General features: G+C 44.7%; 1 protein-coding gene across 6 annotated transcripts in view; it reads right to left on the reverse strand.

Moving 5' to 3' along the window:
- Nucleotides 1-17,653, reverse strand: part of c2h18orf21 (chromosome 2 C18orf21 homolog) — an 84,635-nt gene that overhangs the window by 41,956 nt on the left and 25,026 nt on the right. For all 6 annotated transcript variants that reach the window (XM_068057925.1, XM_068057935.1, XM_068057916.1 and 3 more), the window contains 3 exons: nucleotides 10,383-10,498; nucleotides 6,236-6,258; nucleotides 5,948-6,147 (listed from right to left, as the gene is read on the reverse strand). In XM_068057925.1, the coding sequence (XP_067914026.1) occupies nucleotides 5,948-6,147; nucleotides 6,236-6,258; nucleotides 10,383-10,471 (312 nt within the window). In that variant the 5' untranslated portion in view covers nucleotides 10,472-10,498. The remainder of the gene's footprint in view (nucleotides 1-5,947; nucleotides 6,148-6,235; nucleotides 6,259-10,382; nucleotides 10,499-17,653) is intronic.

Below are 17,653 nucleotides of genomic sequence, written 5' to 3' on the forward strand. Positions count from 1 at the left end.
TGAACACGGATTTAGTGACATGCCTGGCACTGTTTTTGCTTGCATTAGTACTCAATATCTGCCCACACACTTGACGTAGTGATGGAGTATTTCAGATAGATGGCCATCTGTCAGGAGTGATCCTGATAGCGTTTTCTTGCCGCTGCCTCGCCCCCAACCACCCCCCTCTGCCTCTCTTCCCCCCACCCCCTCTCTCTTTCTCCCCACCCCCTTTCCCATCCCCTCCCCCCCGCCCTGACATCTCTGTCTCTGCCCCCCGGCCCCTGCCCGCCTGTCTGGCTCTCTCCCCCTCTCTGCCCGTCTGTCTGGCTCTCTGCCCCCTGCCATCACGCCCTCTCTCTCCCTGCCCCCAATCTGTCTCTCCCTCTCTCTATCTATCTGCCTCCCACCCTGTCTGTCTGTCTGTCTGTCTCCCTCTGCCCACTACCGTCTGTCTCTGTCTCTCTCTCCCCCACTCTGTCCAGTCGGTCTGTCTTTCTCTCCCTCCCCCTTTCTCTCTGCCCCGTCTGTCTGTCTCTCTTCCTGTCGCTCCTTCTGCCCCAACCTGTCGGTCCCTCCCTCTACCCCCTGCCCCATCTCTCTCTCTCTCACTCTCTGCCCCTCGCCATGTCTGTCTCGTTTGCTCTCTCCCTCTGCCCCCCCCCCTCCATATGTCTGTGTTTCTCTGTCCCACTCCCTCTGCCCTCGCCCCACCTGTCTCAGTCTCTCTCTCACCCCCACCCATCTCTCTCTCCCTGTGCCCCCGTCCCCGTACGACACTCTCTCCCTGCCCCCCGCAACGTCCGTCTCTCTCCCTGTGCCCCCCGCCCAGTCTGTCTCCCTCTCTCTCTCTGCCCCCTGCCCCGTCCGTCTATCTGTCTGTCTCTCTCTGCCCGGTCTGTCTGTCTGTGTCTCTCTCTGCACCCCCCTCCGATCTGTCTTTCACTGTCCCACTCCCTCTGCCCCCCGCCCCTTCTGTCTCTCCCTCTCTGCCCCCAAGCCCCATCTGTCTCGGTCTGTCTCTCGCTCCCCCCACCCTGTCCGTCTCTCTCATTCCCCCAATCTCTCTCACCCCCCCCGCCCCGTCCGTCCGTCTCTCGCTCCCCCCATCTCTCTCGTCCCGTCCATCGTTCTCTCTGCCCCCCGCCCCCTCCGGCCCCTCACCCCCTCCATCGCCCTCTCTGCCCCCCGCCCCTCCATCGCCCTCTCCGCCCCCCGCCCTCTCTGTCGCGCCCCCCCCCCCCGTCGCTCTCCCTGGCCCACCGCCCCCTCTGTCGCCCTCTCTGGCCCCCCGCCCCCTCTGTCGCCCTCTCCGCCCCCCCCGTCGCTCTCTCTGGCCACCCCCCCGCCCCCTCTGTCGCCCTCTCTGCCCCCACGCCCCGTCTGTCTCCCTCTCTCTCTGCATCCCGCCCTCCCCCCCCACCCCCGTCCCGTCTGTCTCCCTCTCTCTCTGCCCCCCGTCCCGTCTGTCTCTCTTTCACCCCTCCGCCCCGTCTCTCTGCCCGCCTCCAACCACGCCTCTCTGCCTCCCCTCCCATCCCATCTCTGCCCAACACCCTGCTAGCCCACCCCCGTCTCTGCCCCTCCACCCCACTGGCCCCCTCGCGTCTCACTGCCCCTCTCCAAGCACCCTCCAACCCCCCTCTCTCTCTCTGGTTGCCGGGAGCGGGAACTGCAGTTTCTGAACCTTGGACAGATTTGTGGTTTCCGGCAAGCTTTTTAAAAAAAAAACAGAACCCACCAGAAAATCCCCAAGCTCTCCTGACAGGTGCTGCGAGCGCGAACAGAGATTTCCAAACTTTGGACAACTTTGAGGTTTTCCGGTGGGTTCCAATTAATTTTTAAAAGCCTGCAGGAAAACCATGAATCTGTCCAAAGTTCAGAAACCGCTGTTCCCGCTCTCAGCGCCTGTCATCTGTGAATATGGAAAGAAGCGTTAATGAGCATTAGATAAAGATCTGAGCTTAGAAATTCCAGTTCAGCTGTGAAAAGGACAGTGCAATTTTTTTCAAGCCAATCTGGTCGGAAAGAAGAGGCCAATAGGGAACTTCTCAACCTTGAAATTACCAGTCACGGACCTCAAATTTTTTTTACCACGGACACTGATATCAGTTTATGGACACATTGCTGACCCCGGCGAGGATGAGGAACTGCCGGGTACAGTTTACATCTGTGGGCTGGAGGAAATCTTTGGCGGGCCGGATCCAGGCCGGAGTAGGCCGATAGGGCAATAATTAGCCAGATTGGATTTGTCCTGCTGTTTGTGGATGGGATATACATGGGCAATATTCCACATTGTTGGGTAGATGCCAGTGTTGTAGCTGCACTGGAAAAGCTTGGCTAGAAGCCCGGCTAGTTCTGGAGTACAAGTCTTCAGTACTACAGCCTGGATGTTGTCAGGGTCGATAGCCTTTGCTGTATCCAGTGCCTTCAGCCATTTCTTATCATATAGAGTGAATCAAATTGGCTGAAGACTGGCATCCGTGATGCTGGAGACCTCAGTAGGGAGCAGATGTGGGGTGGATCACATCAGGCAATGAAAGAGGATCCAGAAAGGCAGAGTATACCAGGTCAGGAAAAGTAAAAGAATAAAAGATTGGTCAACCCTAATCTCATGGACCCAAGTATCTGTTAAGCTAGATGTTCAGATAGTAGGACCGTATTACTCAGTTTGTACCCAGGTGCACTAGATTGCCTGGAGGCAGTAAATATCAGAAAATTGGAATTGAAAGATTTTATAGATCATACCTCCTGGAAATAGTGGAAATTGACAATTCTTTCCCCTTCCACTTTACTGTAGTCACAAGAGCTGAGTCCAGAAGAAAAATGTACTGCTGTATCTCTTTATGACATAATATAAAAAGAATACTTTCCTGACTATTTAAGATAACGGTTGGGAAAATCATACGCCTGAATATCTGATAGGTTCTTCATGTCAAATGTGAGGTTGAAAATTACTTTATATATACACCTCACAGTATTTTCACAACAGAAAAAGTTATAACAGGTCTGATGTCATTTGTTACACTTGTGACAGGATAAATAAAGAACTTGCATTTATAAAACACCATATCATGTCTTCAGGTCCCAAAGCACTTCATGTCCAATAAATTACTTTTAACAGTGTAATCACTATTGTTATACAGGCAAAAAATAGGGGACAGTCGACAACAGGCATGCAGTCTGCTACAGTCAACTGGATTCCTCAGAATCTAACAGCATTGAAGACCCATGATAGCTACAAATCCAGTTGACTAAGACATCCCTGTTGCAGCAAGGGATAAAAAACAAAGGGAGCTGGTCTCCATCATTGCACATTCATTCAGATTCTGGAATTTGTATTCATCTTTCGTTTCTACGTATTTATACATCTTTTAAAATTTCTCTGATTCCTCTTGTGAAACCTAGAACAAGGCAGCAGGCTTATGGGAACACTACCATCTGCAAGTTTCCCTCGAAGTCACACATCAAAATGATGTGGAAATAGATCAAATGTTCCTTCACTGTCGCTGGGTCAAAATCTTGGAACTTCCAAACTAACAGCACTGTAGGTGCACCAACGGCCCTCAGACTGCAGTGGTTCAAGGAGGCGGCTCACCATCACTTTCTCAAGGGTAATCAGGGAGGGCAATAAATGCTGGCCTTGCCAACGTTGCCCATATCCTATGAGCGAATAAAAAAATTACACAAATATAGCTCCCCAAGTGAATTTGTTCAAAATCCCTCCTATGGTAGGACAGCACTGTGACCATCAGTGTCATACATATGAATAGTGCAAAGTCCCTGCTGCTTCAGAAAGAAAATCCCTCCAACAAAATTTGTGGTCTCGACCCACTTGTCCACAATTGCAATCACTGAATTCTGCAGTGTTTGCAAAAGGCACATGGCTTTCTAGTACATATAAGGATATGTTATTGGACATTATCCTAATTCAATGTCTGACAGTTCTGTGTGACAACTAGAACAAATCAACAGCATAAGTGAGAAAGGCAGCATATCGATAACAAAAAAATATAATTAAACATTCTTACATCAATCACACAAGTCGCCTAGTCCCCTACATGAAGACTGCAAGACCTATTCCTTCTCTCTATGCATCAGACTTTTTGTGTTTGTGGGCTGTATATATGTGTACCTTAAGTCTTGAGGGCCACATATACAGTTTAAGTTCAATTTCCCACTAATTTGCATCTATTTCACACTGCTGATCCAAAGTAGTATTTGCCTCTCAATTAAGTAACAAGATGAATAGTCTTTTCCAAACTTCCAGGCCAAAAGAAAAATTGAACAGGTGGAACAAGCCAATAAGAAAGTGAAACCTGTACAAATGGACTCCCCCAAAAAAGACAGTTACTGAAAGTCACAAATAACTTACACTGTAATAGATAGAATAAACTAAACGTCAAAACCTTGGACACTCACAAATTACAAACGAAAAACAGCCTTCAATGCACCAAGTCCACTTGCTACTTAAAATGTGGGACATGCAGGTAGGTGGAAGTGCATTAAATGAAAAAAATGTTTTTTGTGGAATGGAGATCTCTGCGCCTATGGATACTTGGTAAAGAACACTCATTGCACAAAACCTGCAAACCACCGGCCGCAGGCCCTGAAATCACCAGGACGAGGTCTGAAATCACAGGGGGTTCAAGAATTGAGAGGAGAGGGAAACTATGAAATAAAGCTGGGCGGGGATGTGAGAAAGAGATAGAGACTGTGGAATGGTGACAGGAGAAGGGGAGAGCTGGAGACATAGGGGGCGGGGGAGAAGAAATGGAAAGAATGGTTTCCCTTATCCCCACCCTCAGTTTCCCCTTCTCACCTGCTGACAGATGGCCGCCTGGTTCTTGTTACTTCTCGCACAATCTGCTGGCACGAAACTACAAATAATGATTCTCAACTACAGGGGAACCCAAGCATTATAAAGTAAATCCAAAAACATTTGTAGAAGCCATGTGGCAGATATAGTGATCTGATGTCATATGGTCAGAACATCATGTGATCAAATCTCCAGGAATGCCTTCAACCATAGTTAGCAACCCCACTCCACCAGAATGTTAGGCACAGATGAGCTGCTAACAGCCCCTTACCAACACCCAGCACTTCAAACATTTCACGGCTGCAGCGTATGGAGGAAAAGGGTCCTGGAAGGGCTCTGCAGGACATTAATTCCCCCTTCACTTTTGCTGGGATCTCCCAGGCACACAGCAGCCACCTCTCCTGGTGCAGGCTACCAACATAGCAAATTCCAGGATCAGGACATCCGTCCCTTAATGGAAAAGGACACCAGGGATGGTAATATGGGAAACCCATTGAACAGAAAATGAATTGAAATAACATACCACTGGCAGAGCTCCAGAATTAGGCACAATCCCAGATGAGACCCCAAAAAAAAAAAAGTAGCACTGCAGGAGCTAAAGTCAATCCCGTTTACTGTACATATAATAACCATTTTGAAAATAAGGACACTTGATGCAAGTCCCTTAGGTGTCCCTAATTTACAGGTTTCACTGTATTGGCGCAAATAAGTACAAGTTGCCTGGGCTTTGTTAATCAGACAGACAGTCAGGGCTTGGAGGCCACAGTTTGAACATTTTTGCTCTCGGATGTTGAAGCGCAGAGCATTCAATGAAAAGGGAGAGGAAAAAAAGGTAAATATTAGAGCAGTACTTCCTGTGCAGAGTTTGCAAGTTCTCCCTGTGTCTGCGTAGATTTCCGCCGGGTGCTCCGGTTTCCTCCCACAGCCAAAGACTTGCAGGTTGATAGGTAAATTGGCCATTGTAAATTGTCCCTAGTGTAGGTAGGTGGTAGGAGAATGGTGGGCATGTGGTAGGGAATATGGGATTAATGTAGGATTAGTATAAATGGGTGGTTATTGGTCAGCATAGACTTGGTGGGCCGAAGGGCCTGTTTCAGTGCTGTATCTCTCTTTGACTCTATACATTCACAGGATTGTCTCAAACCTTACCAATGTGCTTCTAGAGTTTCTGTATTTCTGCAGCTGCCGTACTTGTTTGAGATTAAGTTTCCAATTAGTTGCTTCACGTTGCAGCAGCTTTTTTATCTGCACCGTCATCTTCATTTTGGATTTCAGTCGCACTCTGTGGTTTCCAGGAAGAAAGCACTGGAAGCAGTGGCTACATACTCCTTCTGGTTTAACTTTCATGTCTGCAAAGAAAGTGCACGCTTAACAAAATCTGGTCCAAAATCTGCAAATTGATCCAAACAACGACGCAACACCATGTTTTACACTGACCTGTTACAGAATGGCATGTCCATCTGAAAAGAAAAAAAATAAACGTTTTACAATCTAAAATTAATTAAACCAACACCAATTTAAAAATAGAAAATGCTGTAAACACTCAGCAGGTCTGGCAGCATCTATGGAAAGAGCAACGACTGACGAATGGTTATCAACGTAAAATGTAAACTCTGTTTTTCTCTCTCCATAGATGCTGCCGGACCTGAGTAATTCCAGTTTTGTTTTTATTTCAGATTTTCTGCATCCACAGTACTTTGCCCATGCATCACTTTAAGAACATATTCTACTGTACTGCTAGGCCCCCACCTGCCAAGAATGAGGCACATTAATTTTGTCATGAACATTGATTTTAAACTGTTACTGGAGTGAAGAAAGGAATTGTTAAACAGATCAGCCATGGCTGAAAAATACATTTGCATATTAACAGACGGTGAATGGAAGGACAAAGGACCATTCCCTGACACATTCAACCCACAATGGACCTTGATCACAAGGTATTGTGTGTAAGAAGAGCATTCCAGAGACTGCTAAGGTGATACAATCCAAGACGTGGTTAGCCCAGTTAGTCACACAACTGGGGCGGCACAGTGGCGCAGTGGTTAGCACTGCAGCCTCACAGCTCCAGGGACCCGGGTTCGATTCCGGGTACTGCCTGTGTGGAGTTTGCAAGTTCTCCCTGTGTCTGCGTGGGTTTTCTCCGGGTGCTCCGGTTTCCTCCCACAAGCCAAAAGACTTGCAGGTTGATAGGTAAATTGGCCATTATAAATTGGCACTAGTATAGGTAGGTGGTAGGGAAATATAGGGACAGGTGGGGATGTTTGGTAGGAATATGGGATTAGTGTAGGATTAGTATAAATGGGTGGTTGATGTTCGGCACAGACTCGGTGGGCCGAAGGGCCTGTTTCAGTGCTGTATCTCTAATCTAATCTAATCTAACCTGCTTGGCAACCTGGGTTTTTATGAAGGCTGCATTTGCTGACTAGGTGGCGCTGCAGTGGCACATGCGCAAATGCAGCCTGTGCCACTAAAATGTCACAGTCTGCGACATCAGGCAGCTGCCAGGACTAAATATGGTGCTGCTCAAATAATCACATGAAGGCAACCTAAACACATGGCTGCACACAATGGCCGTAGGGAGAAAGTGGGCTTGGGTGGGGTGAGCAAGTGGGCATGAAGTGGGGGAGGTGGGGGGCAGAAGGAGAGCGCACCCGCCATCACCATTGTCTTCAGCCAGGCTCTCCCCACTTCCCCCACCCCCGATCTCTGCCCACGTTATGCGATGACGTCACCTGCGCACGCACCAACCAGTCCTGGCAATGCGGAAAGCAGCACACGCACAGAGAGTAGGAGCCAATCTGCGTGTGTGCGCAGTCTGATGACATCAGCTGCCGGCTACATTGACAATAATCACTTTGTTTTCGAAATTGTACAAACAGTTTGAACAAAGAGGGTTTTTGCTCCAGGACTGAGAAGATCTCTCCTGTCTGCTCCCATCTCTTTCTCACAAGCCTCTGAATCCAATGAAGACACATGAACCCCAAGAGAGAAAAGTCTCTCACAGCAAACAAGGTTTAAGAAGAATATTAGGCCCCAACAAAAAGCAAGATTTACAAGGACTCTACAGTGAGCTAAAAGAACTATAACAAAAACTCTTCAGATATTGTCTCAAACTTTTCCACTTTATTATCTTCTGCTTTTTTCTGTCTCTATTTGCATGTGTATATTGCGTAGACATGCCCCATGCTAGCATGCAATGTATCTGTAGAAGTTAACCAAATTAGAGTTAAAGTTTAAGTTTAATAAATTTCAACTTTTCTTCTTTAAACCTAAGAAAGCCTATTTGTGCTGGTTTCTTTGCTTTATAATTGGAAAGTGGTGAACAAGGATTCACCAAGGGGGAGTTAAAAACACTGTGTTACAGTAAGACCAGGTGAAGGCTGAGAGAGACCCCTAGACACCTTTCTCACCTGGCCATAACACTACAAAGAATGATGTAAATATAATTTCACAAAATAAGTTACAGAAAAGCTTAAGATACAAATATATAAAGAGATTTCAAAGTCCAAAATCTGAATAATCAACATTAGTTTTCTTTTGCATATGGTAATATTATAACCCAGTCTCCAGAGGCAGCGGAAACACCATCGACTAATTCCCTGACCCTGGAGGCAAAGTGCTGGCAGTGCCAACAAAGTTGGTCCTCAGTGGTACTCTTATATTCAAGATGTAGGTGGACTGAGCTTTAGGCTGGCCCTTAAAACCTAGCAATACAACTTCTGTATTGCTGCCTTGTAATCATCCCGTGACACATGGGGAAGGTCCACTGCCAGAATCGGAGGTCAATGATTTTTGAGCACATTTGAGTAACAGCTATTCTAATATTGCTAAATCGACACCACAATATAAAGGTGGAAAATTTGGCACAAAGGGAACTGGCTCATGTTCTGTTGTAATATTTAAACTACGTTACACTGACCTATTCTCTCCCTTGTTCCTTGGCAATTATTTTGGAAAAATTGTTTTTTGAATATTATATACAAACAACTGAAGTATCAGAACGTGTTACTGTGCTAAATCCATTATTTACTTGCACGTTTATTTTTAAAAATAATTTATAAAATTTCTGCCTATTGAAAACAATAGCACAGGTACAGTGATGAGTTTGGTTTAAAACACTGGATTTTTTTTTCAATATTGCGTGGTGGAATCCCCTTCATGTCATTGATACACTCCCAGAAATCTTACATATACATCATACATTCCTGGAGATACCTGCAAATATTGGCACATTCCAGAAAACCTCCTTGACATGCTCCTATAGACCTCTTGGCCTCTCTGCAAACTTTGACACACTCCTGTTGACTTTTTGTAACACTGACAACCTCAGAAACCACTGCCCATATAGGCACATTCTCAGAACTCTAAGACAGGGTCACCTACCCAGAGGAAACAATAGTGCGGTCATTGCAGAATATATGTTGCATTATTATACAACAGAAATCATGTCCTAATAAGTCATCAATTATAGAAAAATCCAGAAATGAGGACAATATAAGCTCTTAAGACATCACTTTGAAAAGCTTTGATTTAGAAAGACTTAATGAAGCTTTGATTATAGCATTGAATACTGCAGACTGGGAGTTACAATTTATCCAAATAGGATTTACCAGTAATAATTACTCCACTAAATTTCCCCTTCAGATGAAAAGAAAAAGTTACTTTGAAAAGTAGCAGCAAGAGCTGTTATTAACTCAGCCTCGTGAAAAACAATGTGCACATCTTCAGCTGACCAGCATCCAACAACACACAAATCTGGGGAAGAAGTACCATGCACCAGAAATGGAACAGCATTTGTTTCCATTCCCCGAGGCAGTTTTGAGAGTTTCACTTTTCTTATAGTCTGAGTAAATCAGAACAGACATCAGAAGTTGATTCTTGAGGGTTCACTCAGAACTAGAATCCCCAGTCAGTCCCTACTGTCCCTTTCATGTCAGACTAAAAAAAATTCTCTGCAAACAGCTTCCAAAATCCCCATATAAGTGAAGTAGCATTTTAAAATACGTTGCAGCTAAGAGCATTAATAGAGGTCACGGTGGGGACAATTAACATACTCATGATTGAATTCTGAAGACATTCCTCACAAATAGAGCAAGTTGGGTTTTCCCTGTTCCCCCTGTATGACTGTGATCAAGATTGTGTTTGAAACTACTTAAATCACCATTTAAAACTAAAGGATAATTACAAGAGTCGAGGTTGCTTACATTTTGTACTATGAACTCCCTCCCTCAAATGCAATTGACCACTAAAAATCCTAATAAAGGATTCAGATGGGGAAATGAAGGTAGAAACAACATCACAATCACATAATGCCAACACAAATCAGTTTCTATTCATATTTTAGGGTTTTTAAACTGCTAGAAATATTAAATACAAATGTTGTGAACAGACTTGCATGACTAGTCATATGTTACAATAAATATATCTATTTGTAAAGTATCTGGTCACCCACAATGGTGGATCCATCTACTATCTTAGTTTGGCAGGAGATAATCTCCACATTACACTCCAAGTTCAATTGATCAGCAACATGGTAACAGCAGCAAAGAAATTGTTTAAAACGATCAAATTGTACATTACTTACAAGAGGTAGCGTGCTTCTGCTGGACATGTTTCCTTCAGCTGAAAAGCTGAATTCTTGAGAAATTGCAGCCTTTTGACAACGTCGGCCATGTTGCAGCATCAGAAGGAAATAAAGAGCTAGACAAATTAACAAGTATAATAATAAGTATCAATTATTGATTATCAAAAGGTTACTTACATACAAGGAATGCCATGTGAACAAGAAAAAGTATGCCTTGCGATAATATTGCTTCAGTGGTGAATTTTTCACGAAGAATCCACAGTTCAAATCCTAGGCTCCATGGACATTGGACTTCCACAGCGTTACACCAGTTTTCCCACCCCATGAGGAAGCAACATTGCCCCTGCTCAAAACTCCAACAGCTCAACAGAGCAACACCAGGAATATCAGTGATTAATGATGGGCAAGATAGTTGCAGACACCCAGGTGAAGACGCTCTTCCCAATACAACAGCAGCTTCCGAATATTCAATCTAGGAGTCTGAGTTAGGATAAATTTAGTTTTCCTTGCATGGCTCCTGCCTGGTTGGAACTTTAACTGTCCTGTATTAGAGAGAGCTCTACTTGCCTGGACATAGTTGGCTCCAAACCACAGAAATTGAAATGTTTAGAGATCATGGGTGAAGGGAGAGAATCCCTGCTTTTGGAGAAATATGGATTTGTAAAGGGCATGTTATGTCTAACAAACCTTGTTAAATTTGTGAGGAAATAACTAACATGGCATATAAGGGGATATCTATTGATGTTATTTACATGAACTTCCAGAAAACATTCTATAAGATTCCTCAAAAAAGACTTAACAAAAGAAAAGTGAACATGGAATTGGAGGCAACCTGTTGACACAGGTAGGGAATTGGTTAGCAGGTAAGAGACAAAGTTAATATAATGGGTATGTACTCAAATTTGCAGGATGTGACTAGTGATATCCCCAAGGATCTGTACTGGGCCACAGAGTTTCTCTTTTTATAAATTACTTAGATGAAGAAACAGAGAGCTGTATATCTAACTTTGGTGACAACACTAAGTTAGGTGGCACAGTAAATAGAGTAGATGGGTGCAGAAATTTGAAAAGGGGGACTGATAGATTAAACAAGTGGACAAACTGAGGCAGATGGAACTCAATGTGGAAACGTGTGAGGTCATCCACTCTGGACCTAAGAAAAATAGAGAGCATTTTCTAAATGGCAAGAAGCTAGGAACTGTGGATGAATGAGATTTAGGAGTCCAAGTACCAAAATGACTAAAAGCTAGTGAACAGGTACAAAAACTAATTAAAAATGCTAATGGATTCAACTTTGTAAACCAGGTTTGACACTACATTGGATTTATACTGCATGCATTGTTAAATTGAAATGGTATGAGACTATCCCTCCACAGAATCTCATTTCACTTTGCAGTCAGATGATTTTCTTTTACTCGTTCATGGGATGCGGGCAGCACCAATATCTGTTGCCTGTCCCCAATTGCCCTTGAGAAGGCGGTGGCAAGTCAGCTTCTTGAACCACTGCAGATTGTGAGGTGAAGGTACATCCAGTGCTGTTAGGTAGGGAGTTCCAGAATTTTAACCCAGCAATCAAGAACCAGTGATATAGTTCCGAGTCAGGATAGAGTGCAACTTGCAGGTGGAGGTGATCCCATGCACCTGCTGCCCTTATCCTTCAAGATGGTAAGAGGTCACTGTGTTGGAGGGTGCTGCTAAAGAAGCTATAGCGAGTTGCTGCATTACATCTTGTAGATGGTAAATACTGTAGCTACAGTGTGTCAATGGTGGAGGGAGTGAATGTTTAATGTTGTGGATGGTATGCTGATCAAGCGGGCTGCTTTGTCCTGGATGGTGGCAAGCTCCTTCAGCATTGTTGGAGCTGCATTCATCCAGGCAGGTATTCCATCACACTCCTGACTTGTGCCTTGATGATGGTGAGTTATTCACCGCAGAATAAAGCCTGACAATCCAACCCGAACCAGACTACATGCGTCAGGTTTGGGTCGGGTCTATATTCCAAGTCCAGCATTCGGGCTCGGGTCGGGCCAGGTCGGGCTGGACAGCGTTGATTCCGGGAAGTTACGGGATCAGGCTTACCCATGATTCACCACAACTCCATCCGCAGGAATAGCCTGCTGCCAGAACATGAACGATATTTGGGTCGGGTGCGAAAAAATATTAAAAAGGACTCAGGCCTGGGTTGGCTGTGATCAGGTTGGACCCAGATCAGGTTTCAATTTTATACCCGAGCAGGCCTTTACCGCAGAAATCTCAGCCTCTGGCTTGCTCTTATAATCACAGTACTTTTGTGGCTGTGCAGTTTCGGGTCAATGGTGACCCCCAGGCTGATATGGAGGGATTCGGCGATGGCAATGCCGTTATATGTCAAGGGGAGGCGATTAGACTCTCTCCTTTTGGAGATGCTCACTGCCTGGCAGTTATGTGGCGCAAATGCTGCCCACCACTCATCAGTCCAATCCTGAATCTGGACCAGGTATTGCTCCTTGCAGGCATGGACTGTTTCATTATCAGAGGAAATTGTGAATGGAATTGAACACTATGAAATAATGAGTGAACATCCCCACTTCTGACCTTATGATGGAGGCAAGGCTATTGATGAAAATGGTTGGGCCTAGGACACTGCCTCAAAGAACTCCTGCAGCAATTTCTTAGGTGATTGGCCTCTAAACACCCAGCCATCTTTCTTTGCGCTAGGTATGACTCAGACCAGTGGAGAGCCCCATCACCCCCAGATTCCCATTAACTTAAATTTAACTAACGTTTAACATCAAGGCAGCATTTGAAAAGAGTGTGGCATCAATGGCAGTCACACTCACCTCACCTCTGAAATTCAGCTCTTCTGTCCATATTTGGAGCAAGGCTGTAATGAGGTCTGGAGCCAAGTGGTCCTGGCAACCCAAACGGACATCTATGAGGTTATTGGCGAGTAGCTACCATTTGGTAGTACGGCCAATGACAACAGCCATCACTTTGCTCAAGTTTGAGTTTGGATTTGTCCTGCTTTTTGTGGTCAGGACATATGTAGCTGTACAATTTTCTACTTTGTCGGGTAGATGCCAGTGACGTAGCTGTCCTGGAACAGCTTGGCTAGAGGCATGACTAGTTCCAGAGCACAAGTCTTCAGTGCTAACAGCCAGGATGTTGTTGGGGCCTTTGACATATCCAGTGGCCTCAGCCATTTTTTGATGTTATGTGGGACAAACTGAATTGGTTGAAGACTGGCATCTCTGATAGAAGGGATCTCAGGAGAAAACAGTTGCCAATGCTTCAGCCTTGTCTTTTGCAATCATGCACTGCGCTCCACCATTAAGGATGGGGATGTTTTTGGAGCCTCCTCCTCCTCCAGTTGGTTGCTTAATCGTCCACAATTCATGATTGGATGTGGCAGGACTCCAGAGCTTTGATCTCATTCACTGGTTCTGGGTTGCTTAGCTCTATCTATAGCTTTCTGCTTCTGCTCTTCACCTTCACCAGGTTGCCATGCCTGCTCCTGGCATGCTCTGCTACACTCCTTATTAAGCCAGGGTTACTATTCCGGCTTGATGGTAATGGTAGAGTAAAGAATATGTCAGGCCATGAGATTACAGATTGCTGTGGAATACAACTTTGCTGCTGATGCCCCACAATGCCTTATGGATGCCCAGTTTTGAGCTGCTAGATCTGAATTTATCCCATTAGCACGGTGATAGTGCCACACACGACGGAGTCTGTTCTCCACAAGAACAAGGTTGTCACTCTTACAAATAGTGCCATGGATAGATGCATCTGTGACAGGTAGATTGGTGAGGATGAGGTCAAGGTTTTTCCCCTCGTGTTGGTTCTTTTACCACCTTCCACAGGCCCAGACTGGCAGCTATGCCGTTCAGGACTCAGCCAGCTCAGTCAGTAGAGTTACAGTCAGAAAATCATTACGGCACAGAGGCAGCCCATCTACTCTATGCCAGCTCTCTGAAGAGCAATGTCAGTCCTATTCCCCTGCTTTATCCCTGTAACCCTGCAAGTGTATTTCCCTCAAGTGCCCATCCAATTTCCTTTTGAAATCAATCATCTCTGCTTCCACCACCCTCGTAGGCAGCGAGTTCCAAGTCATTACCACTCGCTGCGTAATCAAGTTCTTCCTCACATCTCCCTGCACCTCTTGCCCAAAACCTTAAATCTGTGATCCGTAGTCCTTGTACCATCAGCTAATAGGAACAGCTTAGCTTTGTCTACCTTATCTAAGCCTGTCAATCTTGTACACCTCTATCAAATCTGCCCTCAATCTTCTTTGCTCTTTTGAGAACTCCCCAGCTTCTCCAAACTAACCTTGTTGCTAAAATCCCTTATCCCTGGAACCATTCTGGTAAATCTCCTCTGCAGCCTCTCGGACTCGCATCCTTCCTGAAATGTGGTGACCAGAACTGGACACAATACTCTAGTTGTAACCTAACCAGAAATTTATAAAAGGTTCACTATGACTTCATTGCTTTTCTACTCATTACCTCTATTTATGAAGACCAAGATCCCACATGATTTGCTAACTACTCTCTCAGTATGTTCTGTCAGTTTCAAGGATCTATGCACATGGACCGCCAGGTCCTTTAGCCCCTGCAAACTTATTAGAACTGTGCTATTTCGTCTATATTGCCTCTCCCTATCCCTTCTGCCAAAATACATCACCTCACACTCCCCTGTATTAAATTCTGTCACTTCTCTTCCTATTTTGCTAACCTATTTTTGCCCTGTTACTGTTGCTTTGCTTCAAAGGTTGTGGGGTGACTCTCATCTTGTTTATTAGATGTGTCAAAGCTAATTCTTCATTAGCGAAAAGGAGGCTATTCTGTGATTGGAAGCCCTCTCTGCACCTACATCCTCTCACATCTAATCCTATCACCCCTTCTCGTGATGAACCCAGTTAAACCTCTCCCTCACAGTGGAGGGACAGATGTTGGAAGGCGAAACAATGTACATTTAACAATATTTTGAACTGTATCCCCAAATTCTCAATGTTAAAAATTCTGAACACAATCCCTTGGCCTCAAAAGTAATCCTGAAAATCTCTGAAATATCTAAACATTCCTTTCATTGATCCTTAGCAGGTTTCATTCTCCAAACAACCTTCCTTGATCCAAACCAACCCTGCATGGATCAGCCTGCCTTAAAAGGAGCATTCTATCTATATTTTTCCTTTTAATCTTTAATTCAATTTCTAGCTATTTATCCCAGATTGTCTTAAGGCAATAATCAACAATGGCATATTTGATCAAGCTAAAAGTTTATGTCACATTTCTATTACACTGGGTTGGAGGAAATAGAACCAATTTTCTGATCTCTAGTCTTGTTTTGCTGGTTAATTTTGAACTGTGTCCCCTAGTTCCGTACTCTGTCAGCCAGATAACCTACATTGATCACATTATACAAATCTCTCTGTCCTCCAGTTTTCTTTTCATCAATGAAAGCAAGTTTGATTTCAGTCCTCTCCTCATATTCTACAGCTCTAGCTCCTGTCACACCATGAATCCCCTGCAGTAGATCAATGCCTTACTGATGAGGTATTTTATATTTTTCAAAAATGTGCCCTCAGCAGTGCTGAGATTATATATATATATATTTTGCATACATATAAAGTCAGAAATTATACATTTGTATTTAATGTTAAATTATATAGAGCCTATTGTAGCTAAACTATACTAATATGTTGATTTATGTCCCAAATACTTTTGACTGAAGAAAATCCGCACAATGCAGCAATGGGAAAATTGCATTGGTGGCAGGTCACTTGTATCCCAAATAAATGTCCTTCCTCTGACATTGTTGCCTCCGCAGACCCTGGTTTAAAACACCACTTTAAGTAGATTTTAAGTACCAGTTGCTGGTATTTGCAAAAGACCAATAAGGAAGTGCAAGTGTCCTGCTAATTCCAATAATAGATGAAAACCACATTGGAGTCTTCATTTGATGTTACGTCACTGTCCATCTTTTCACCAACTGATTCACTCATGTTTCAATGACAACGCAAATGTTAAACTACTCAAAAGCATATTACTTCAAGGCAATATTTTATGACGGCTGAGTTATGCTTGACATAGAGAAAGATGGCTTAAAGTTACCACAGGACCAACCTTCACAGCACCAGGACATCGCTGCACAAGTTCTGGGTGGAAAGGAGGAGTCATCTTTAACCGATTCATCAATAACCTTTCCTCCATCGTAAGGTAGGAGTGGGACTGTTACTGATGCGTTCACAATGAAACAGATCACACATATTATCATTTATGAATTCTAAAGGCCCAGTCTTTTATCCTTTTACGATCTGTCGACCTTCTGATTCCCCAGAGTTTTCCAAGTTTAAACATTAATGGAGAGGGCAGATAGATCTCCCAGGCATTGCATGTGACTGTAAACTGACTGGGCCAGTTACAACAGCATGAAATGTCAAAAATCTAAATTACAGGTATTCTAAATATGCAAACTAAAACAGAAAAAGCTGTCTATATTCTGGAAGTCAGGTAACATCTGTGAAAAAACAAACGTCCGTCAACATTTCAGACCCTTTCTTGGGACACCAAACAACAGCAGCCTATTTAGCCCACCCATAGTTTTACAATCTGACCATCTGAATGAGTGACATCCCAAAGGGCAGCTGGTTGCAACCCTTAAGTAAATGTACCTGGATCTGCTTAGGGCAGTAGACCTCACACCACAGAAAAGCAGGTTTAAATTACTTAACAAAAAACTTTTTTTCTTCCTTTCAGGTGTTAAGGAACGCAAGCTCCAGCAGCTGATGGGGACAAATGCCCCTCCAGATCCTCCTTCCGCTTCACTTCCCTCTGACCCCACCCCTTCTGATCTGACCCCTTGCCGTGTATTCACTATACCCTATGACCTCCCCCTCTCTGATGCTGAGCGTTCTGTACTCAGCAAAGGACTCAGTTTTATCCCCTTACGCCCCCACCTCAATGAATTTCGCGCTCGGCATGACGTTGAGCTCTTCCTCCGTCGCCTCCGCCTCCGGGCTCACTTCTTTGACCAGGAGTCCTCCCCCCGACCAGCAGACCCATTCACCCGCCTCCAGCATTCTCCCTCTACCTGGACCCCTCACCCTGGCCTCTTACCCGCTCTTGATCTCTTCATTGAAAACTGTCGGCGAGACATTGGTCGTCTCAATTTCTCTGCCCCCCTCACTCACTCTAACCTGTCCCCCTCTGAACTTGAGGCACTCCGTTCTCTCAGGTCTAACCCCGACATGGTCATCAAACCTGCAGACAAGGGTGGTGCTGTTGTTGTAT

This window comes from Heterodontus francisci, chromosome 2 (genome assembly GCF_036365525.1).
Source record: "Heterodontus francisci isolate sHetFra1 chromosome 2, sHetFra1.hap1, whole genome shotgun sequence".
NCBI classification, from domain to species: domain Eukaryota; kingdom Metazoa; phylum Chordata; class Chondrichthyes; order Heterodontiformes; family Heterodontidae; genus Heterodontus; species Heterodontus francisci.